This window comes from Manis pentadactyla, chromosome 5 (genome assembly GCF_030020395.1).
Source record: "Manis pentadactyla isolate mManPen7 chromosome 5, mManPen7.hap1, whole genome shotgun sequence".
Taxonomy (NCBI): Eukaryota; Metazoa; Chordata; class Mammalia; order Pholidota; family Manidae; genus Manis; species Manis pentadactyla.
Window position 1 is genome coordinate 40,810,515 of NC_080023.1, and position 24,714 is coordinate 40,835,228.

A 24,714-nucleotide genomic window follows, 5' to 3' on the forward strand; every position below is an offset into this window, starting at 1 on the left:
GGTTAACAGCAACATCTGTTATCACTTTTATCTCTCAACTTTATCTTCATGGGGCTACATGAATATTAAACCTACAAATGTTCCTTCTGTTTGCTGCTCTTCATTTACAGTATTAGAAGCAGGTTTGAATAATACATTAGACATGCCGTGCAACAATGAGTAAAGGAAAAAAGCCACACTTAACAGAGAGAAAGCAGTATTTTATTTTGTAACATCAATACAACTCACCTGGAGTGTTTCTATTTGTTTTCTGATACTGTTGTTAGATGGCATCTAAATAAAGCAATGTGAGACAGCAAACATGAAAATGAGATGCAGCACATGCATGTTAGGTGAAAATAAGCACAAAACAAGACAGCTATTCAGCAAGGTCTCTATTTAGGAGAAATTTTAAATGTTCAAGACAGTGACCAGAAACACTAAGAAAAAAAAAATCCTATAATTTGGGCATCATGGGATAAATCTATAATACTCAAACCTAGAGAAAACAGTTACATTTTTAATTGCCTATTTTTTCCTCTCACAGCACTGTATTTGAGTTCAAATGAGTTTAAATTTTCACAATAAGCATATGCTGTAGAAAAAATCTTCAAATTATTTTTATCTGAAGTCTATTATTATTATCCCCCCTTATGATTAGAAACTTTAAAATAATTTTCGCATAGTGCCCTCAATTGATATAAAGATATGGGAATGGGAAACTACCAAATTATTCTGTTTGGGACAAAAATAACAGACATTTTCTGTGACAATAACCTGATGCTCTCTCATGTTATTTGTGAGCCTATAGGACTAAAGCCCATTTTTCATGGTCACCAATTTCAAAAACTGGTACAATAACCTAAAAAAAAATAGTGCAGTATCTTAAAGTGCTTTAAAAATGTATCAGATTTATTCCTGTAATTCAAGAGAATAACGTCTTTTTAGTATCCCAGAATCACAGCAAAAATATTTTCTTAAAACATTCCGTTCAGCAACATTCTTTTTAATACATTAAAAGGTGACCTGGTGGACTGAGAAGAGCGAAGGTCAGGGAACTGGACGGGCCTAGATGCAGACCCTGCCTCCATCACTTCCTGGCTCCCTGAACATGGGCTGCTTACAGATCTTCCGTTACTTTGTTTAGAGAATCTAACATATGGTAAATATTAATAAAAATCAGTTTTAAGTGGTAGTACATCTAATAAATGGAAAAATATTACAGATTTTTTTTGAAATCAAGAGACAACTTAAATTTCAAAACAGAATCAGTTTAGGTAAGGCCTCTATCTTGAACCAATTTTTCCTACATATAAAACAAATTAATTACACCTGTTATAACAGATAAGTAGCATTGTTTTACCCTAAATGCTCAGCTCCTCACCTCACCTCAACTCTGCAGCATAGCCACAGTATCTAAAACTTAATAAACAGGAGCCAATCCATAAAATTTCTGCTGAATAGAGCCTTAATGTTTAAGTTAAGGGTTAATGGCCAAGACAACTATATTCCAAATATTCATGCTAAGTGGCTCTTATCTCCTTTAGCCTGGCAAACTGACACAGCCATTAATGAAAATGGACAAGATGCCAGAAATATTTAAACAGGAGGAAAGGGTTAAAAGAAAAGAGAAGCATTTTAAATGAAAGCCTAAGACAAAAAAAAGTTATTGCAAATGTTAGGTGGAAACGTAAATACATATACATATCTATATATGATCTTTATATATATAGGAAATGTAAATCCATATACATATCTATATATTATCTTTATATATATATATATAGATAGATATATAAAAATTCCAACAAGCAACAGAAAAGTGAATTGTCATGAAACAAAGCAACCTTCCAGAAACACTTAAATACATGTCTTAAAATATTTCATTAAAAGTCTGAAAAAATTACATTACCCTGAAAATGATCAATTCCCTTTTAATACCTATATCTGTATGAATTATCAAAATAAGGACAGAAACAACATAATGCAATTAATGAAATAAAACTTATTTTCTGGTGACAAGAACCAACAGCATAATCAGCTTGATTTGGTCCTGGGCATTCTCATAAATAAAGCAAAGTAAATATATCAGTTCTCACCCATCTCATAACATCAATGTATATCTAGGAGGAAAACAGCCAAAAATGTTTTTCAAAGACTTGTATTTCCTGTATGCCTTACTAAGAAATTAAGGATTTTAAAAAAATACATAAAATCATGAAAAAGATAGATAGGATATGTTGTCCAGTAGATCATTCCTAAAGTGGGAAAGAAGAACCAGCCCTACTTCTGACACCACCACAAGGAGCTGTAGATCCAGAGGAAGTCACTGTATCTCTCTGTGCCTTGTTTTCACTGTCTTCAAAGTATGTGTTCAGACTTAACACTAACTTAGAGGAATAATAAGAAATGAAATGTCACATTTGCCATGTGTCTGTAATTAGTAAGTAAATATTCAAATCTATCCATCTACGTATCAAAACAGTATTCAAATCAAGCATTCAGGTGGCATGCAGATGAAGAGTATTCCCATGTTCTGAGTCAGACATTAACTGTGCTCTTAGCCACAGAAGAAAAGAAGATCCTGTTAGATCCTTCCCAGAGAGCATCCTGGGAAGACAATGATCCTTTCTTCCATCTCACAGTTTTGTTTTCAATACTAAGAGAGACCGGACATGATGTGCCAAATAGTGTTAGTAACAATTATTCCTTGACTCCAGTCAGAATCATTGCAGGAGCTTTGATGCCCATGTGGATCCAGTACCACACTTGCATGTTTGGCCGGGCATACTTACATTAAATGTGCTCTTGGTGATATTTTATCAGTAAGGCTTTTCTCATATCATTCACACTTGAGCCAACACTATTGAATTTTGTCAAAAACCCCCCCACAAAATCTGGAGTGTTTTGTAAGGTCAGCTAATACTCTGCAATTCTAAAGGAATCTGTTAACAAATACTGCTAGCGCTAAGAAAATATAAACAATCATTTAAAAAGTATAATTTTGCATTCATCAAGACAGACTAAATTTTCCACCAAGTTTATTCATGTCTATACATGATTCCCTGTAGAAGGAATGAAGTATGTACAAGAAAAGGAATGTGGTAAAGTATTACTATTCAAGTGTACCAGCAGTAATGAAAGTGTTATTACACACTGTTCAATGCATAAATGTAAGTGAATACTACAGTCAGTGCTTACAGGTCAGAAATGTGATCACGTCTTACCTTTAAATGTGATAAACAGTTCTGTAGGAAAATATGCCAGTTATTTAAAAAAAACTGTTTCTGACTGACACATAAAAGGCAGGTAATTAGTGGATATAGAGCCTATAGAAAACAGGGAAAAGAGAATTAATACATATTGAAAAAAACTTAACCTGTAAATTATATTTCATCTACTCTTATATACAAAGAAAAAAAATTCTTTTAAGCAGTTTTCCCATTTGTAATAAGAAATACAATCTCATAGAGAAATCTAACGAAGAATGATAAAGGGCAGATTTTCTATATGAACACTTCCTTGACCTATCAAATCTCCCTGAGTTAGAACATGCTACTATTCCTCCCTAGACCCAGTACTCCCTCAACGAGTATAGCTGTTATGAGATCTGGGATCAGAGGACACAGCAGCATTCAAGTTTCAGCTTTCTATTTGCCAGGTGTGTGGCTTCAGGGAGGATATGAAAAATGCTTGAAGCCTCACTTTACTAACATGTAACATGAAGACTAACAATCATACATATCCTATAGGGTTATGAGGCTTAAAGTAAAACGAAGAAATGCAATGCACTTAGCTCAGTGCCTGGCATGATCAATGTTTATTATTATTATATTTCTGTCTTAAGTGTTTAAGTATTTGTACAATTCTCTCAACTTTCTCCCAAACTGCATAAAAATCAAAGAAAATCCTTCAGTTACATGAAATGGGTGGTTAAGTGCAAAAAAATGCCTTAAATCTCTAAATAGAAAAGATATAATTAGACAATGGGTCCTAAATAATCTGGTGCTTCAAAATGCAATTTATTTTAATGTAAAATAAAGGAAATAATGGTTTAATATAAGAGTGCATTCAACCTTTTCCATATTATAATACATAATTTAAGGCACCTGTCTAGGTAAATACCTAGAATGACGTCTGAATAACCTGTAAAATGTAGAGCTAGTAAAAGCATGAATAGAAAGCTTTAAAAAGAACAGGAGAAAATACATAAAATTTGCCTTTATATTACACTTTGGATATTTTACAATTTCAATTTTTATAATTCTCATAAATTTCCATGAAGTTCATAAATAAACTACTGTAACTCTTAATTAAATATGTAAAGTTTTGAAATATTTCTCAATACCAATGAATGCTTCTTTCTGGAGCTCAGTTCAAAAGTAGTCTGATAAAGCATCTCCACAAAATTTTTCAGACAGGGAACATTCACTTCATTTTTAACAGCCTAGGTAAAACAGTAATACAAAAAGAAAGAAAATGGTTACAGACATGAAACTACAGAATGATTACTGGAACTTTCTCTGTAAGGTTAGAAATAATTCCTTAATAATTCACTGAGTATTTCACTGAAGTACAGCTGACCCTTGAACAATATGGGAGTTAGGGACGCAAACACACCGCACAGCCAAAAATCAGTGTATAACTTTTGACTACCCAAAAACTTGACAGTCTACTGTTGATTGGAAGCCTTACAGATAACATTAAAAGTTGACTAACACATATTTTGTATGTTTAATGTATTATATACTATATTTTTACAATAAAGCTACAGGAAAAAATTAGGAGAATACAATTATAGTAATACACCGTTTTCATTTATGCTGTCTATAAGATGAGTTGTCTTAAGACTTTGAACTCACTGCAATAGCAACAGAGGGTGGCAAGAAATTATTACAGTAGTACAGTATGAACTAGCCAATTTTAAGCAGTTATGATTTAATTGTGCATCTTTATGGTTATTTACATTTCTCTGATCTGTGAATGGCACCATGTAGAGTCTGCAAGTGTTTGCATAAGTTTTGATAAAATTTAACTTTTTTAACAGATCTGTGTTATGTTTTATGATAGTAAATGACAAAAAAAACTAGCACCTACATATATTTTATGTATTCATTACAAATCTAACTTTTTCTTAATTTTTTTTGGTGTTTCTAGGCATTTGCAAATTTATCACAGATCTCAAAAAAAATTTCCAATATATTATTGAAAAAAATGTACGTGTAAGTGGACCTGTGTAATTCAAACCATGTTGTTCAAGGATCACCATACTACAATGTTTCAAATGACCAGATGTTAAGTAAATAAGATAAACCTAGTCTCTGCCCTGAGGGAACAAGCAAAGAACACAGGCAAGTCAATAGGCAGTGGGAACGTGGTACAATATAACCAGAGCTGCAAGAGGAAATTCTCCGTGTCTTGGCATACCAGAAGGGACTGCTATGAAAATCTCCGCAAGGAAGTAACACCTAACCTGAATCCAGTATCTCTTACCTGAAATATCTGAACAGCTTCCCATTTAACTCCCTTGCCTTATCTCCATTACCCTGCCCCTGCTCTGGTTCCAGCCACACTGGCTGGCTTCCTTGCTCTTCCTAGAACATATATGTGCTCTTCTTCAGGCTATCTGGACTTGTTCCTTCTGCCTAAGAAGCCTGTGCCCCAGACACTGTTCATCTTACTCCCTCATTCTTTTAGTTTTTGCCCAGTTGTCACTATCTCCTTCAAGGTGATGTTCTTTCCTAACCACTCTACTTAAAATTTCAACCCCTGATCCCTTCAGCAATTCTTATCCCACACACTACTTTATGTTTCTCCATGGTACTTACTACCATCTACATACAGCATGTTTCATATACTAGTTTGTGGTCTGTTATTTTGAACTAGAAGTAGCTCTAGGAGAACAGGGAGTCTTTCCTACTTGATCACTGGTGTATTCCCTGCACAGAAGAGGCTCTGATGCACAGAAAGTACCCAATATATATCGTGAATAAATAAGCAGAGTTCAGCCAGACAAAGGGGAAGGGAAGTTATTAAAGAGGAAAGAACATTATAGACAAAAGAGCTTTATGTACAGAGGCAGGTGTTATGGGTTGAATTTTGTGTTTCCCTACTCCTCTCCCTGCAAATTCATATGTTTAAGTCCTACCCCATATACCTCATAATGTAACCTTATTTGGAAAGAGGTCATTGCAGATGTAATTAGTTAAGTAGGATGAGATCATATTGGAATAGGGAGGGCCCTACTCCAACATGACCAGTGCCCTTCTAAAAGTGGGAGAGATTTGGACAAAGACATGCACATAAGAAGAATGCCATGTGTAGATGAAGGCAGAGAAAATGTAATGATGGTTCAACAAGCCAAGAAACAGCCAAGATCATCAGTAAACCACCACCAGAAGTGAGGTGAGAGGCATGGAACAGATTGCCCCAGAGCCCTCAGAAAGAATCAACCTGCCAACATCTTGGTCCCAGACATAGTTCCCATATCTGTGAGACAATATATTTCTATTGTTTAAGCCACCTAACTTGAGGCACTATGTTAGGGCTGCTTTAGCCAACAAATAAACTGCAAAAGCAAACAGAGCAAAAAAGAAGAATGAGGCAACATTGTAATAATGTACCACAGTCAAGGGGCTTCCTACAACCTGTTCCTTTGATGAGTTACCTTAAAATCTACAACCTAAGCCCAATTAGATATCTGGCAAAATAGATTTTCAGGCAAAGAGAAGTACAAATGACAATCTGAGATGAATAAACAGTAATTCAACCCATCTCTAGGAAAAGAAATTCAAGTACATGCACTAATGATAATAGACTAAAGCTAACATGGTGTTTATGAGTGATAATCTTGTTTTCTTTTTGATATAATGAACCTAATCACATGGCTAAAAAAATGGGTGAAAGGGTGGGAGTTATCTGACTCAAACTACTTGCAAAGCTGTAATTCGTGATTTTTGTTTGTACCCACTAAAAAAAATCTTAAATATTTGTAAGTAAATATTCAATACAGGTAAAAAATATCAGGCCAATCACAATGTCATTAATATTTTCAACTCTTTTCTTATAATTCCCTGTCCACCTGTTCTAAACTATAAGATAGGACCTGAGTACTACCATCCAATTCAAATGAACACATAAACCACAAGTCAATTAATTTACTACTTACAAATGAAAGCTAAAACTATTCATATTAACTCTCAATGTGAAAATAAATACCTTTTTTTTAGCGATTAAATAGAATAAAGCCTGAATAAACAGAATGTTACTAACTTCCATCTCTAACCAAAATATTGTAAAGGGGGCTGCCGAATTTACAATACCATCTGAAACAAACAAAAAATGGACAAAATATATGGAATGATATGCCAAACGCTATCCATCTGTCAACAAAAGAAAGTAATCCCTGTGGCATGGAAAATAAATGAGACCAGCCCTTTGGCAGCCCCAGCTTACTGCCATGCAAGAGTTTTCAGGGAAGAAGTGGAAACATACCTATGTAAGGTTCTTGCACTACACATGAATGGTACAATATTGTCTGAGGTAGACAGTGAAAAGTTACAGATGCATACCATAAACAATATGACAAAACAATGAGAGATAACTCACAAGCAACAAAGGAGATAAATCACAATAACATTCAATTAATCCAAAAAGAATGCAGAGAAAAAAGGGAAGGAAACAAAGAATACATGGGAAAAATAAAAAATACAGTAAGAAGATAAATAACTAAATACAATCAGATTTAAAATAACTATATCAATATATAATCATATTAAATGTATGTGGTCCCCAATTAAAAGGCAGAGATGCAGATTTGATAAAAAGCTAGACTCAACCATATCCTGCCTACAAAAAAAAAGTGTACTTTTAAGTATAAAAACACAAGTAGGTTAAAAGCAAAAGAAGGGAAAAAGATAAAGATATACTATACTTACACAATAAAAAAAAGCTGGAGTGGCTACAATTAATATCAAACAGTAGATTTCAGAGCAAAGAATACTATCAGGGTTAAGTTATTTCAAAATAATGTAGGTGTCAATTCAAAAGGATATAACAATCTTAAACATTTATGTCTTCATAATAGAGCTTAAACAAACATAAGCAAAAACTGACAGAACTGCAAAGAGAAATAGACAAATCTGAAGTTACAGTCAGAGATTTCAATACTCTTCTCTCAATAACTAATAAAACAAGTAGATAGGAAATTAGCAAGGCTGACTATCATAGACTTGAAAAACCCTATCAACCAATTCGACCTAACTGATATTTATGGAATACTCCATCCAACAGCAGTACACATAGTCTTTTCAAGTATACATGGAATATTCATCAAGATAAATGATATTCTGACCCAAAAAACACATGTTAATGCAATTAATGGGATCCAAGCCATACAGAGTATGTTCTCTGACCCAAATTAAAAATGAATAACCTAAAAGTCTTTGGAAAATCTCCAAATATTTAGAAAGTAAACAAAATGCTTCCAAATAAGCTGTGGATTTCATAAGGGGCATTAGTACTTTGAGCTTTATGAAAATGAAAACACAAGATATGCCAGTTCTTTGAGAAGCAATTAATAAACTTCTTTTATTAATATAAAAAATAAAAAGCCAGAAAGATGTGTAAAAAAAGGAGAAAAGTCACAAACTACCAATATTTGGAATAAAAGAGGTCACTACACGAGTGATTACCAAGGGGAAGGGGTTGGGATGTGTGGGTGGGAAGGGGAATAGGAATAAAGGAGCAAAATAATTAATAATTATAAGTTGGTCACAGGGAACATAGTACAGCATGGAAAATATAGTCAATGATTCTGGAACATCTTTCTATATTGACAGATAGTAACCACACTAGAGGGGGTGAGGATTTAATAATATGGGTAACTGTTGAATCACTGTGTTGTACATTTGAAACCAATATAAGATTGTATATCAATGATACTTCAATTTAAAAAAGTCACTACAGATACTATAGGTATTTAAATAAGGGAATATTATAACCAACTTAAAGCCAATAAATTTGATTAATTCAGTCAAAATGGACAAACTCCTGTGAAAGCTTACTCAAGAAGAAATAGTCTAAGCGGCCCTATGTCATTTGAAGGAAATTATTTGGTAGTTTAGTTCCAGGCCAGGTGGCTTTCCTGGTGAATTCTATCCAACTCTAAAGGAAGCCATAAAGGTAAATCTGTACAAGTTCTTTCAAAATTACCTTGATAATAAAACCAAACAAAAACATTACATGAAAAGGAAACCAAAGATTAATTGCCTCTGTGAATGTAGACAGATGCAAAAATTCTCAATCAAGAATCTTAGCAAATAAAATCTAACAATACAAAAACATCTTGTTATGATTCAGAGTTTAACTCCAGGAATGTATGGTTTATTCAATGTTTGAAAAATAAATCAATGTAACTCCCATATTAACAAACAAAAAACTATGTGATTATTTCAACAGAGGAAAAAAGCATTTAACAAAATCCAACAATTATTCCTGAAAAAAAAACCTGTAGCAAACTAAGAATGGAAATCAATTTCCTCAATATGATAAAAGGCATCTGTGAAAAACCTGCAGGTAATATCATCCTTATTGGTAAAAGACTGACCACTTAGCCCTAAGGTGTGAAGAGGCAAGGAAGTCTGCTCTCATCACTTACATTTATCATTGCACTGGAGGTCTGAGCCAGTGCAAAAATAAAATGTACACGTTGAAAGGCACTTTGAACACCTGGAAAATGAAATTTTAAAACAATGCCATTTACAACATCATAAAAATATGAAATGCCTAGGGATAAATTTAACAAGATATGCTCAAGACTGTAGACTATAAACTATAAAACATAGTTGACAGAAAATAAAGACCTAAGTAATAGGAGAGAGCTTCTATGTTCACAAATTGTAAGAATCTGTATTAAGATGTCTGTCTTCCCTATTTATTTATTAATTGAATAAAATCCCAATTAAAATATCAGTTTTTTTTCATTGGTTAGGTGATTCTAAAATTTATACTGAAATGCAATGGACCTAGAATAGACAAAATAATTTTGAAAAAGCATAAATTAAAAAATGGGCAAAACATCTGAATAGATCCTTTATCAAAGAAGAGATACAAATGATAAGTAAGTATATGAAAAGATGTGCCACCTCATATGTTCTTGGAGAAATACAAATTTAAAGGACAGTGAAATACCACAAATAGCTGAAACTGAACAGACTGGCCAAAGGACTGGTGAGGATGTGAAGGAATCAGAGCTCTCACATACTGCTGGTGGAAAGCAAAATGGTACAACCACTTTAGAACGTAGACTGGCAATTATCTTTAAGAGTTAAACATATGGCCCAGCAATTCCACTCCTCAATATTTACCCAAAGGAAATAAAAGCATATGTCTATAAACAGACTTATAAATAAATGTTCCTAACAGCTTTATTTGTTAACAGCCAAAACCTGTAAACAACCCAAATGTTCCAAAACAGGTAAACACATAACCAAACTGCAGTATAGTCATATAATCAAATACTACTTAACAATGAAAAAGGAATAGCAACTGACACAGTCTACTAGATAGCTGGAATGCAAAATAATTATTCAGAATGAAGGAAGAAAAAAAAGTTTGTGCAGTTAAGAATCCACTAATATGAAATTCTAGGAAACTCAAAACTAATGTGGAGGGATAGGAAAAAAAGATCAATAGTTGCCTTAGAACTAGGTGGGATGAGTAGGGGTGGGGGAGCATTAAACAGGAACATGAGGAACCTTTTAGGATGTGACAGATATATACATTAACTTCATTGTGGTGATGGTTTCATAGGCATATACATATGTCAAATGTGTAGTTCATTGCATGTCAATTTTACCTTGTCTGTTTAAAAGTGAAATAGTAATATACATACAAAAAGAATATCACTTATAAAATAAAGCATATTAATACTGAAAGTGTGTAGCATATCACATACATACAGAAAAACTGAGTGAGAGAAAACAACAGGAGACAAGAAACCCTAACATCTAAATATTATAAAATCCCTTAATCCTATTTGTAGCCTGCTATTACTAGTAACTACAAAATCATTTTTTTAGTAACACACATTTATACCAAGAAAAGCTCCTATAAATCTGCTTCCCTTGAAGTTTTTGCAATCATATTTATAGCAGTCATATTTTCTAAATAATTTAGGATACATGTTTTGATATGTATGATGAATGTAATGGCAACTTCAGGCTTTTTAAAAGCAAGATGGTCCTGTAAATTCTAGGATTTATGTCAGTACTTTTGAATTCTTCAGAAGCTATTAAAATGGCTGCCATCTTGTAAGAAGCAAAATGCCAGGAGTAAATTTTAGCAGTGTCTTATACTGAACTACTGGAGGCAACCATTACTGCTAGTTTGCAAATACTCTGCCCTCCTTATATAATAGCCTCTGTATCTTAAGGGCCTGGGGTTTTAATTTAATAACTGATGGATGCTCTTCTTCTTTTTGCCTAATAACTATTCTCTCCATACTCATTACAGTGAAAGTTTCTGCTCAATTGTCTATGACATTACCAGAAAGGAAGAGTATTTCATGTGGCAACTTCTTCAGTGAAAAGGTACTTTCAAAATATAATATAAAAATAAAAACATACTTACAGCAGCTACAGGGATAAGAATCTCCACAAATAAACCAGCAAGTGCATGCTTTATATCTTTATCTTTTACTTCTAAGAAATACTGAGCACATTCCTTGAGAGGGGGAAAAGGTATATTCAGTTAACAAAAGAGTAATATAAAAAATTTTTGAATATCACAATCATTTTGTAAATACTGCAAGTTTACCAAAAGCTGAGGCCAAAACATGCTCAAATTAAAAAAGAAAGTTAATTCACACCTGTGACCGTTTAACAGTTGGAATAAGGAAATATGGTACAGATGTCACTGATTTACATGTATTTTATTTCTTTTACAAAGTTGTGAAAAGCAAGAACAAGCACTGGGAGGCTAATTCTAATCACTGCAACAGAGAAGGTATATCACCTGCATGAACTGAAATGATGCTTCGAAATCCTCTACAGGATACATTTTTACTCGGAAAAATTTCATTCCCATTATTAAACTGATGATGCTTTGGACCACATGTGGACTTTGCTCCTTTTGTCGCAGTTCTTTTAATTCCGTCACAAACTTCTTCCTCACAGCCTGAAATCTTTAATACACATGGACACATCATTTGATCTGAATTAAAAACACTAATTTCCCATATGGTATTAAAAGGTGAAATCAAAAGATGTTTTACCTAAATATCATCCCCCTTTTCTCTGCCCTCATAAAAATTACCAGAAGAGCACACAGAGGCACACAAAGTTATTTGTTATTCTAACAGTGTTGTTTGCTTATTTTAAAATCAGAAATTCCTTAAAGAGAAATAACAGAATTTCTTTATTCCTATATCATCAATACATCGCCATTACCATTTAATAACAATAAAAGTAAGATCAAATAATCCATCCACAAAAAGTCTCCATGTAAATCAGTATCTCCAATTATTAAAGCTCCTTTATATGCAATCTGTAATTGGAATTATATGGAGAACAGACTGGAGACTACAGATTTGATCAAAGAGAAAAACCAATCGTTTGGAGGGTACTAATGATCACTTAACATTAATATTTCCTTACACAGTAGAAAAACTGATGATGATGATGAGGAGGACACTGGTCTCACAATGAGAATAAGCTAAAGAATCAAAATGCTTCTGGAATATGAGCAACAAAGGCACAGAAATTCTCAATCACAATATAAGTTGGTCACAGGGTACAGCAGGGAGAATATAGCCAACGATTCTGTAACATCTTCCTATGTTGACAGATAGTAACCACACTAGTGGGGGTGAGAATTTAATAATATGGGTAACTGTTGAATCACTGTGTTACACACTTGAAACCAATATAAGATTGTAAATCAACTATACTTCAATTAAAAAAAAAGAAATATGAGCATCATCTTGGATTCAAAATAACCATAACTGTTAAGGCCACTAAGTTTTCTTCTGCTTACACTGCAAAAATAATCTAATAGTTTATTAACCAATAATACTTAATTTCCACCTCTGTATGTATAAGGAAACAAAGATTTTACTGTTAATATTACATGAGGAAACCGGCTCTAAAAGTTAAAATGACAAATGAAGAATACTTTCCAATGGTCACTCACTACTGCAGGGAAAAATAAAATTACATATTAATGAAATATGGATACAAGTATAACTTATCTATTTCTATTTGAGTCTTAAGAGAATAATACCATTTTCCATGAAAGTATTGTTTTGCATTTTATACAGAAAATATAGAGTGGTAAGAATTTTTCCATTGTGATAATATTAGAATCCAAGGGTTTTTTCTTTTGTTAAATTTCTCATAATAATTATTAGTCATTACAATCAAAGGAAATGCATAGACAAAATTCTACTGCATCCCCAGCCTTCTCTTTCTCCCCTCCCCTTCCTCTACTCTACCTCACCACCTGCCCCATCAAATGCATGTGCTATGAGCCTAACCTAATGTAGATCCATCCATGTTTCCTTCTGTGCTCACTATATGTATGGGTGGAAAACACCTCAGTATTGCTCAGTGGCATTTCCTTTATAACTAGATGAATAAGGGTGAGCATAACCTTTAAATTTACTGGTCATTTGAATTTACTATTCTTACCATCCTAGAATTAACTTAGCGGTTATGTAGTATTCCCTTGGATCTAACTTGCTAATGTATAATTTAGAATTTCTAATCTATATATTCCTGATAGAAATTCATTTTTGATAAAAATAAAATTATCATGACTTACTAAGCCACAAAAAGAGATATATCATTGCTTGTGTCTTATGTTTTAGTGCCTGTATTCCTGAGATAGGGTTTCATTATTGGTTAAATATAATGAAATATTAAGATATTATTGTCTACTCTATGTTCAAATCATTTAAAATACAGTATGTTCTAAGTTCTATAGCATTCATTATACAGGGTCCATAGTGTACTACAAAGGATAAAAAATATACTAAACAAAATACATTATTTAACATTAAAAGCTAAATGCTAAAACATTAACAGTAACAAGCCTGCCTTCTTAGAATTTAGAAAGGTCTTTCTTTATATGATGATTTCAGGTCCAAACACTCTTTAAATAGATTCCAAGAAAATCTGAACTGATATGTTTACCTTACAAATTTCCCAGTCACAACAAATGAAATTTAAAATCTTTCGTCTTTAGAGCAACCACAAGACACTAAGGACAAACATTTTTTGACTGTTTACTATAAATATGTTTCACTACCCCTAATAATGAATAATATCTTTATGGAGTAACCTACGATCTTCTGCCTTTCCCTTTTTGTGTCTCTTACACCTACTCAAAACTGTGTAGTATTAAAACAAATGAGATGATTAGAAAGAAGACACTGCATTGCTCTCTCAGAAATAAAAACACTCAACAACTATAAAGTATTAAAATTATTAGCTTTAAGAGTTCTGAAAGAAGTATTTTTAAAAATACCTCTTAGACTAGGGAATAAGGGAATGGTTACAAATAGGGAATAAAGAAATGTCCTGACTATTCTTGGCTATTTCTGACTTCCTCAATTCAGACATTTATGGAAAACCTCCAATAAATGAGAACAAGTTGTGAAATTAAGGTGTTACTTAAAAACCGTCTAAGAAACAGAGCAGCTAATAAAAGAGCAGACTTCACAATAACTGAAAAAAAATAAACCTGAAACTGTTAATGTCTATTACATTACTTAGTAATAAGGATTCTAAAATCCACAGCAAATCAAAATCTGTGATTTATAAAACTTACTTTGACTGGGCAAGAACTCCTATTACTTCTGCATATAAATCTGCAATAATATGCACATTCCCAGTGTTGGTTCCTGAATATCTAAAATTACAAGAGAACAAATGTATTATTTCATTAAATTTTTCTACAAACTTTTTTCTTAATAAATCTTAAAATTCCTTATCAGTGTTATATAATTTTCTCTGAAGATTCATTTATAGGATAAAAACCATATGAATTTTCTTGTATGTCTAGATTTCAATTTCCCATGAAATTTAACCTTCTGATTCTTATAAATCCAAGTTTTAAGAATTATCTTTATGAAATCTCCCCTATTAGCTTTTTGTGTAGATTCAACAAAATAGGAAGATAATTGCTTTGAACTCTAAAAACACATGATCAATGAGAGGTCAAATTATATTTAAGCAGTCTAAACTTGAACTTCAGAGAAAAGCATGATCCCAAATTTTAATTTTCCTTACCCTTCCTTATGTTTAAAGTGCTTAAAAGCTAAGTTTAGAACTTCATGAACTAAGGGATCAGGCACAGGATGAACAGGAATCTAGAATAGAAAAAAAAATTACCAAGAAAGTGAGGCCATAATTTTTTTTTACTTAGTATTCTCAACATTTCACCTAATTATATCAACAATTTTAATTCCCATTATATGATTTATTATTTAAATATGTGAATATTACTTTTTTCTAAGAGTGTTATTTTCTCTAAGAATTTAATTACTCATCTAATTTAACAAACTCTATTTAAGAATGTTAGCTTCATATTGAGCTATGGACTATATAGGACAGGAAATGTGCCTTTATTGTAGTTGTTATTGTAATTGTTACTGCTAGGAAGTAGAAAAGACACTCATGTTTGCCTCTCTGCATCGCTTATCAGAAAGCAACCTTTGACTGAGCCAGCCCCACATTCCAGATAGTCTGATTTTTTAAATCATGAACAGTAGTCAAAAGGCATACAAACTTTTCCAACTATAAAACTATTAATGGCCTTATTAGTATTAGAAATTTGTCACTTAAATATCTTTGTTTTCTTGAGGTCTTTCAAAATTAAATGCTAGTATATAAAATAGGTAAAACAGATCAAAATATTTAAACCAGAAATCCCTATCACTGACCCCATATATAATCATTATAAACAATGTGGTGTATACCTTTCCAGACTTTTCCCTATACACATACACCCCCTATTTTTACTCAACAGAATGATGCATCTATGTCAGTACTTAGAGCTCCTCCTTATATTTTTAACAACCATATAATACACAGTATATATATATATATAAAATTAGGTCCCTGTTAATGAACATTTCAATCCAGATTTTCAATATTCAATATTTAAAATGTTATACAATAAATATCTTGTGCATTTAAGATTATATACTTACACAGTTACACAAGGTAGAGTCCAAAAGCATGAACTGATAGGTCAAAGATAATGCAAGTCGTGACTGATATATATTTTAGTTCTATATGTGTGTGGGTCTGTTTTTGAACTCTGTCAATTTGTGTACACCTGTACTAAAATTGTGCTGTCTTAATTACTGCAGCTTACTATAAGTTCTGATGTCTGGTACTGCAAGTCCTGTCCCTCTCCCCTGCCCCACCCCTTATTTTTCTTCAGAGCTGGCTTGATTATTCTTGGCCCATTGTTCTTCTATATTCAATTCAGTCATCTTTCCAAGTACCACAAAAACTGGTAGGATTTTTATTGGAGTTGCAATGAGTCTATAGAGCAATTTGGAGATGACTATTCTTACATATTTACATAGAATATCCTTCCACTTCTTTAAAGGCTTTCAGCAGAGTTTCATAGTTTTCTGTTTTTGTACTGTTATACTATTCCCAAGACAATAAACATATGAAGAGATACTTGATTTCATTAGTAATAAGGAGAATGAAAATATACAGGGTATCATTTTACACCTATGCAATGGGAAAAAAATTAAGTCTGACAATACAGAGACAATGTTAAATGAATAAGGTTTTACATACACTGCCGGTGTAGGTTTAAATCAATTTTTTACATATCCTGCAATCTCATGAAGGGGATAAAAGTATGCCACCACAAAATCTGGCACTTTGGCACAGGATTGTCTTGAGCCAAAGGCAAATGAGAAACAGCAGATGCAGGGAAAACTCTCTACCCTCTCCCTTTTTTGCCTAAAAGCAGTCTCCCTTCCCTTTTCCTGTACCATGAAGAGAAGAACAACCATAATCACCAGAACAGAAAGTCGGCACTAAAATGGGTCTGTACCAACAAACCTTACTAAACAGCCCTGTCTTCCATCAGTTTACCGCATATATTTACCTTCCCCCAATTTACCACCCCTACAAGCCCAAGACTTTTTCCTTTATCTTGTCACTTCCTCACAATGTATTGCTCTTTGTTAAAATAAAGTTCTTGGTCCAACCCTTCTTTGGGCCTTCACTTCTTTTCTAGAATCCTTATTACAATATTCACTTTGGAATATTGAAAATCTATGAAGGCCTCCATATGCGTATGTAGTAAATCTCTTCTCTTAACTGGACATTTGTCAGTTTAATTTTGCAGAGCCCCAGACACTGAACCTAGGAGGGTAGAGCACCATACACTAGCAATTACACACCCAAAAAAAAAAATCAGTCATAGCTACGTGCTTCACGGCTTAATCCTAGTGACACAGTGTTGAGTGCAAAAATAAGCCCCAGAGGACTTTAGAAAGTTCAAAAACAAAAAAAACAACACATTACTCAAACAAAATGCAAACATTTTTTAAAGTTAAAGGAATGATTAACATAAAAATCAGTATAATAATAAAAGAGTAGCCAAGGAATGAACTAGCATTGGCATAATTAGGCTTAAATAATAGGCAAAAGTGGACTCACAGGTGACTACTATATTGTAAACAAACACATAACAAAGGCAGACATGCAGACACCACTGACAGCAATGTATCTTGAACCAGGACCATGATTTATCCAATTCTATGGCCCTGCAGTCTAATTAAAACAAAATAGCACACACAGGAATTCTGTATTTCCTTGAAATGTCTAACAATACAGGTTATAGAACACCTCATCAATAGGACAAAACTGTAATAGAGATATTAAAATATAACCAAGAAAGCCACAAACTAGACTGGGGAAAAAAACAGAATTGTGATTACTTAGAGATAGCTGGAATGCTTCCTAAGGGTTTGATAAAGGAGAGATTTTTGTTAAAAATGAAGATGATTTATTTCCTACAAAGGTAAATCAGGAGTCTATCAGAAGGGGGTTGAATTTAGTTCTGAAAAATAATCAGGAACTAATTCAAAATGAGTAAACAGGAGAGAGGCATTAGACAGAGTAACCACAATTAAACTGTAATGAGAAACAATAAACCAAGAAAGCCAATAAATAACTAGATTTCTTCAACTCAATGAGAAGGTGACTAATTCACATAACACTGAGGAGAACACTGGCACTGCTTTTAAGACACAGTCCCCAGCAGAAGGAGGCACGGAGGCCGACCCGGCTCTAAGAGGCCACTGGTGAGACCTCAGGACTGATGGCTACAGCCTCACCTTGATGAAGTGGCTTGATATTTATGGTTAACCAGAGGAGGATGCAAGAGAATTAGTCTCAGATTTCCTAGAAACAGGGACTGTCCTAAAGGTCTATATCTGGAATCCAATAAATTCACAAGGAAATGGACCTTGAGAAAGAGTCCAGTACCATCCTAGCACAGAAGCAAATAGATGCTAAGTAAGGAAGTAGCTGCAACCCAAACTCTACCTTTCTAGCTCTCAGTGAGCCTCTTAAAAGTAACCTGATGAAAGGGAAGAATTGAAGTTTGTTCAATTTGCAGAAGCTGAGATTTTAAAATCCCTTGTTAATAGTAAGACAGAGTTTATTCTACAAAGTAAAGGTCAAGAATTGACTACAGAAGAATAATCTTAACCTCTGTCCCACATCAGTAAACTAAATTTTCTCTAGCAATCAGGGATACTTAACTAGGAATTTTATGATTGACTGCTTAATTACAAAAAGCTTTTCAATCTTTTATAGGCAAACACATTCCATCACTACAAAAGCGTAGCAATCACATCTTACTGAAGTAGGAATTTTCAGAACATTGGCTCATCAATTAAGTAGAAACACAGTAATCTTTTACTTGGTAATCTGAATACCTCTTTTCAGGACCACATTGTTCATCTCATATTAAGAAGAAACTAACATCAGTATCCCCAAAGTGCTCCCTTATACACATGCCAAGCTGTTTACTATAGGTAATATAATAAATAAATATAATAAAAACATTTCCTTGATTATAATGACAGAAGTGTAGAAAGACCATGGATTTTGAATTAGTCTAATCAAAAAAGCTTCTCTTTTTGCTAGTTTTGTAACCTTGAGGAAGTCTCTACATCCCCACCTGTAAAATGTAGGTAACAGATTAGAACCTATAGTTACTAGCCCTGGGACAATGCAAAACCGGGTGTATTACAACCAGAGACTCACTCTTCTCTCATCTTTTCGACCTTTTCCTAAAAGGGACCAGGCCCAAATTCTTACCACCTGCAAATGCAGGGCAAATGAAGGGACTAGAACAGGATGGAGATATTGAGGCCAAGTCCTGGTGGGGAAAAAACAGCAGGAAAGCAGAGCCCACTAGGGAAGCAGGGAGGCAGATGTGCTCTCCTAGTCTGGCCGCCTGTGAAATAGGCCCAAGGCAACAAAAGGATTTCTGGAACCACAGCTGTTGTCCTACACATCCCACTTGGTAATTACCCATTGGTAATTAAAACAGAGCAGACATCTATCATGAGGTGATACCAAACTTTAGTCAGGAATAGGCTATATATAGACCAAGCGGCCTGACCCCCAGAACTTAGCCCAGAGATCATGATGCTAATCACGCAGGCGGTCTCCAAACACTTCGGTGACTTTGGCAGTAATTCAACACTGCATTTTATGTGATTTAATCTTTTTGTACCCTACTTACTGTGCTGTGTTGTGGTTTTACCATACTGAGTTCCTCACAGGGATGGTTAATGTGCTCTAAGCCAGAGATACAAACACAAGTTAACATAACCCTAGAATTTCTCTTAGTTATGCCTAACTCTAACAATGACAGCAAGGGACACTGCTTAGTCACAACTGCACACTCCCTGTCCCTACCCTCTATCCTTCTGTTGCCCCAACAGCACTTTTAAATGTCTGAGTGCCAGCCATTAGACATTTTTGTGAACATTATTTGTAACACTTAGACTTACAAGGTAGATATTTGTCCCCTATTTTACAATAGGGAACTGAAGTCCAGAAGTCAGAGTGGACTTTCTGATATAAGAAAATGCACTTAGTAAATGAAACAAATGAGCAAAGTAAACTTTCAGTTTTATCATATTATAGCCAGAGAAGTGACAGAGAAATAGAAGTGAAAGAAGAAATATATGTTTACAGTTTTTAGAAGGAAAAAAAGCACATTTTAAGAATGTTAAAGAACATTACCAGAACACACAGACATTCTTGAAATACCTATTCCTCCCCTTACTTTCAGTAGTTAGAAAACAAACAAAACACTCCCAAACTGAATTTCAAAAACGGAGGAGAAGGGATCTCATTTTAGCTAATAGAGAAGAAGTCCTGCTTTAATGGAGTAATATTTGTATCTTTGTTATCAATAATTTTTCAGATCTTGTCATTTGTGTGATTTTTAAAAGCAGCTCTGATCTGACTTGAACATTCAAGAAACTCCAAAGCATACACAAGCTTTATTCCAAGTCTATTCCTACCACCACTTCTCAAAATGTAATATTCTCATCACATCATGAAAGTAAAAACAACAAATCCAGGTTAAAATAGGGATACTGGAGAGTCAGTAAGGCTTCTTCATTACTTATATTATGACCCCTCAACAACAAAGGAAGTGAGTAATGCACATTTTAGCAAAATCACAAATAATCCCACAACCTTCAAAGTCACTCAACATCTAAAACGCTAATGTTAAAGCTAAAAATACTACGGATCTACTCCACCTTTGGTACTTTCACAATAGCAGTGATAAAACTAAGCCAAAAGCTTGAAATGGTTCACAGACTTTGTCTCCCAATCTTGCTTGTTTCAAAAAAAATTAATATATGACTAAAAAGCAAAGTACTTGAAACTTTCTAACATGCTGTTTAAACATGCTTTTTATCATGTTTAAAGCCTTTTCTTTGGTATTAACAATGCAAAAATTTATACTTGACCATAACCCTAAAATTATTCTTCTGACTCTCTTGAAAAAATAAAATCAGTCTTCTATCATCTTGAATTAATTTTGTTCCCATGGTGAATCACTAATTTCATCACATTTATACTAAATCAAATCTTTGTCTAACTTGTTATGATTAAAATGTTACTTTTCCAAGATGTTGGTCATTTCATCACCCAATTTTGTGACACAGATTTTACCAATAAGAACAATTTTGTTTTTTTGTTAAAGGAAGAAAACTTGGGGCAAAAAGTGAACTAGGCTCTATAACCATCAGCAAGTCACTACAATTAAGAACATTTCTTCAACTGCAAAATGCAAATAACAGGTAATATTTATTGGGCAGTTTCCAAGTTTGAGTCTTATTTTATTCTCATGATTCTATAAAAATGGTACTATTATCATCCTTTTATAGAGGAGGAAAGAGTTAGTGGATAATAACCTGTCTAAGTTACAAAGAAAGTAAATGACACAATGGGGATGAAAACCCTTGCTGTGGCTATCTCCCAGAGCTTATTATAATGACCAGCTGCTACAAGAGGTTATAGTCTTTATGCATTATGAAGACTTCTAAACATGTGTGATTATCACTGAAGACATGACAAACTATTCAAGAAACTATTTATAATATGTTAGGTCAAGGACTAACCCACAAGGAATATCTGCTACTCCTTGAGACTGAACTAACTATGTTTCAATACTTCAGTATTCCTGGAACCATACATCTCATCCAAGTAAAACTGAATCATGTTTTAATACATGTATATTATGTTGGATGAAAGTAAAAGTCCTATTAAATTCAAGATATATTACACTGATTACCCTCTGGATCTATTAAACCCTACATCATTTTGACACATAAGAAAATTGGGTTAGTTTGTCATGATATTTCAGAAAGTTCTATTGATTTTTACTTCATTTTCGGTAGTTTTATTAGTTTTGAAGAAGCTAAAAAGACTTTCCTTTCACTCAGAAAAAAGAAAATCTATACAGGATTTTAAATAAATAATGCATATCTGTGTTCTTGGTAGTATATTTTTTTCTTTGACAGGTACATTTGAATGAAGGTATGAAGATAATGATAAAAGAGAGAAAGGGTAAGTAGAAAGCGTACTGTAGGTTGGAACAATTTGGTGAAAGAACTATTAACAAAGATTAGCTATCAGAGTCACTGTATTTCTCTTTTCCACACTTTGAGTCCCTGTGAACCATGGGTCTTGAGAGGGTTTTGTGCAACAGACTCAAAAAATGAGACTACTGAAAGAATGTTCTCACCTTTATAGATCTTGATGTTTTTTTCTACCACAAGAGTTATCTGGGTTATTTTTTAAAAGGAGGAGGAAGAAGAGGATGAAAACAGACTACAGGAAGGGGGAAGGACAGGGAAAGAGGAAGAGGAGAAAAAAACAACCTCCACAGAGTTGTCTGTGTTGAGGTTCTGACGCCAGTGCAATCAAGGCAACTTTTCAGTGAGAAGAGAGACTGATTGCTAAGCAGAAGACTGCCATGGGAAACAGAGGAGAGAAAGCACATTGGAGCCCCATCAGGGAGGGCGCAGAATGTCAGCGCAGGGCATTTACAGTTTCTGCTCCTGGAAGAAGAAACTCTGTACCATTTACCTAGCAAAGAAAAGCAAATGCTAGTTATCAAACACTCAAATGACGTGCATTTTGCACAAAAGGGATGGTAGGAATAATTCACAACGAGCTCTAGTCAATGTCCATTTATGGTCTATGGTGTTGTTGGTTCTCAGTGCCTCCTACCCCTACTTTGGCCTTAGGGGCATATGACCCTGGCTACACTGGAGGTCACAGAAAGTTAATGTGGCTTATTAGAACAATTCCGAGGGCATTACCTTCCTACATCTTCTAAAAAACCTTTATGAAAGTTATAACGTAATTACAGTGATTTTAGTCTTAACTCATTTATTTACATATTTTAAAATTACTTCTTTTGTAGATTTCAAATAGCTTGCAGTGCTTTTTCATACATGTTGTAAAAATAAAGGCAAAGTATAAATGATAATATAACTCAGATTTTTTTTATATTGGCTATGTCAAAAAATAGACAATTAATTTTTATAATTTACATTTGCTATTTATTGTCATATTATATATTCTATTCCATTTTATCTGACAAAAACAAAAAACTCCCTGTCCAAACATGTCATATGTAAAATGTGAGGTTTTTTTTCTTTTATGTTGCCTAGCTTTTTCCAAAACACTACAATGTGCATGGCTAGAAATATAAGGACCATCTTTCAATGACATACAACTTTTTAAGGACTACAAACTATAAAAAATACCTTCAAAATTAGTACAGTATATGAACTTGTACTGATTCTGAATAGTAAAAATATACATAATACCTGGCATTATATTATATATTTATAGCTTTACTGTCTACGCCATTCAGATTCTCAGCTCATGAGTGTAGTGCCTAGAACAGTGCCTCCAAAGAAGGCATTCTAGCATTCACTGAATGAATAAACATAAATAATTTACTACCCTGAGGTATTTTCACTTGTCCAAAAACTATTTGTACTTGACAATTCAGTCTTACCCATGTCAAATCACCCCCATTTTCTCAACTCTAGTTGTACAAATTTTACATGTTGAAATGCAGGCTTGATACTTTAGGAAGTACACTTCTTTGAAGGTGGATTGAAGTAGGTGAATGACAGGCAGACTATATTTGTAACTAAAGCCCTTATTTAACATAATTTATATTCAGCTCAATTTTGCTAACAAGATTTCATTACTTAGATTGCACACAAAGATAAAAGGAATAGGGAGTGAATGTCCCAGGAATGGGACATGAAAGTCCCAGGCAACTCAAAGAAGGGCAATTAAATTATAGGAATTTAGTTAAGGAGGATCAGAATCTTAGATATAATGCTCTAAATTACGTAACTCAAACATGAAAGCAAAATAAGCAGAAAATAAGAAATTCAGACTTTGCAGAAACAAAACAGCTTACCTGCTTTAGAACTTCAACTAAAACTAAACAAAAAATGAAATCTACTGCTAAGTCTCTCCTTTCAAGAAGATAATCTCTTTCACGTTGCTGTTCATCCCTGAAACAAGAACCCCAAACAAATTAGGATCGCATTAAGACTTCAAGTTTAAAAATAGCTATTGGTTAGCAGGTCATTTTATTTAGTGAGTTCCTAATATGTATGGTGTCCTACAGCAAATTGTTAGTACAAGTTTTTTTTAATAACCCGATGTATGTATTACGTGTTCTTGTGGTCTCTTTTTGTACATTTGGTATTTATACACACATTTTACTATTACACCTGTCAGACATTAAACCGAATCTACAGGAATTAGTAAGTGGAAGTAAAATATTTGAAATTTCATTTAGAAAACCCAACATTGCTCTATATTTGATTAGTATTATTTTTTTAATTAAAAACTGAAATAGAAGTAATAACTTTTCTGATGAAAATACAGTGCCAGGTATTTTCTTTACAAATCTAAGTTGAAAAATCACAAATGGCATCCAATTCTAAACATGGACCTGAACACAAATAGTTGTTTTACATAAAGTCAAGGCCTACCTCGGAAATGTGAAGGAGGCAAAGATAAGTTCTAGGATTTATACACTGAGAAGGCACCCATTTTGGCAGTCTTTCTGTATTACCCCAATTGCTTCCCATCATAAATCTTGTGAATGGGCCCTTCTTTG

General features: G+C 33.6%; 1 protein-coding gene across 8 annotated transcripts in view; it reads right to left on the reverse strand.

Annotated features, from left to right (window-relative positions):
* FRYL (FRY like transcription coactivator) overlaps positions 1 to 24,714 on the reverse strand; it is a 295,403-nt gene that overhangs the window by 110,600 nt on the left and 160,089 nt on the right. For 4 of the 8 annotated variants that reach the window (XM_057502200.1, XM_057502201.1, XM_057502202.1 and 1 more), the window contains 8 exons: positions 24,004 to 24,100; positions 15,270 to 15,349; positions 14,809 to 14,889; positions 11,995 to 12,163; positions 11,611 to 11,703; positions 4,328 to 4,426; positions 3,207 to 3,308; positions 229 to 273 (listed from right to left, as the gene is read on the reverse strand). In XM_057502200.1, coding sequence (XP_057358183.1) covers positions 229 to 273; positions 3,207 to 3,308; positions 4,328 to 4,426; positions 11,611 to 11,703; positions 11,995 to 12,163; positions 14,809 to 14,889; positions 15,270 to 15,349; positions 24,004 to 24,100 — 766 coding nt within the window. The remainder of the gene's footprint in view (positions 1 to 228; positions 274 to 3,206; positions 3,309 to 4,327; positions 4,427 to 11,610; positions 11,704 to 11,994; positions 12,164 to 14,808; positions 14,890 to 15,269; positions 15,350 to 24,003; positions 24,101 to 24,714) is intronic. The other 4 variants (XM_057502204.1, XM_036892566.2, XM_057502203.1 and 1 more) reach the window with 1 other exon arrangement.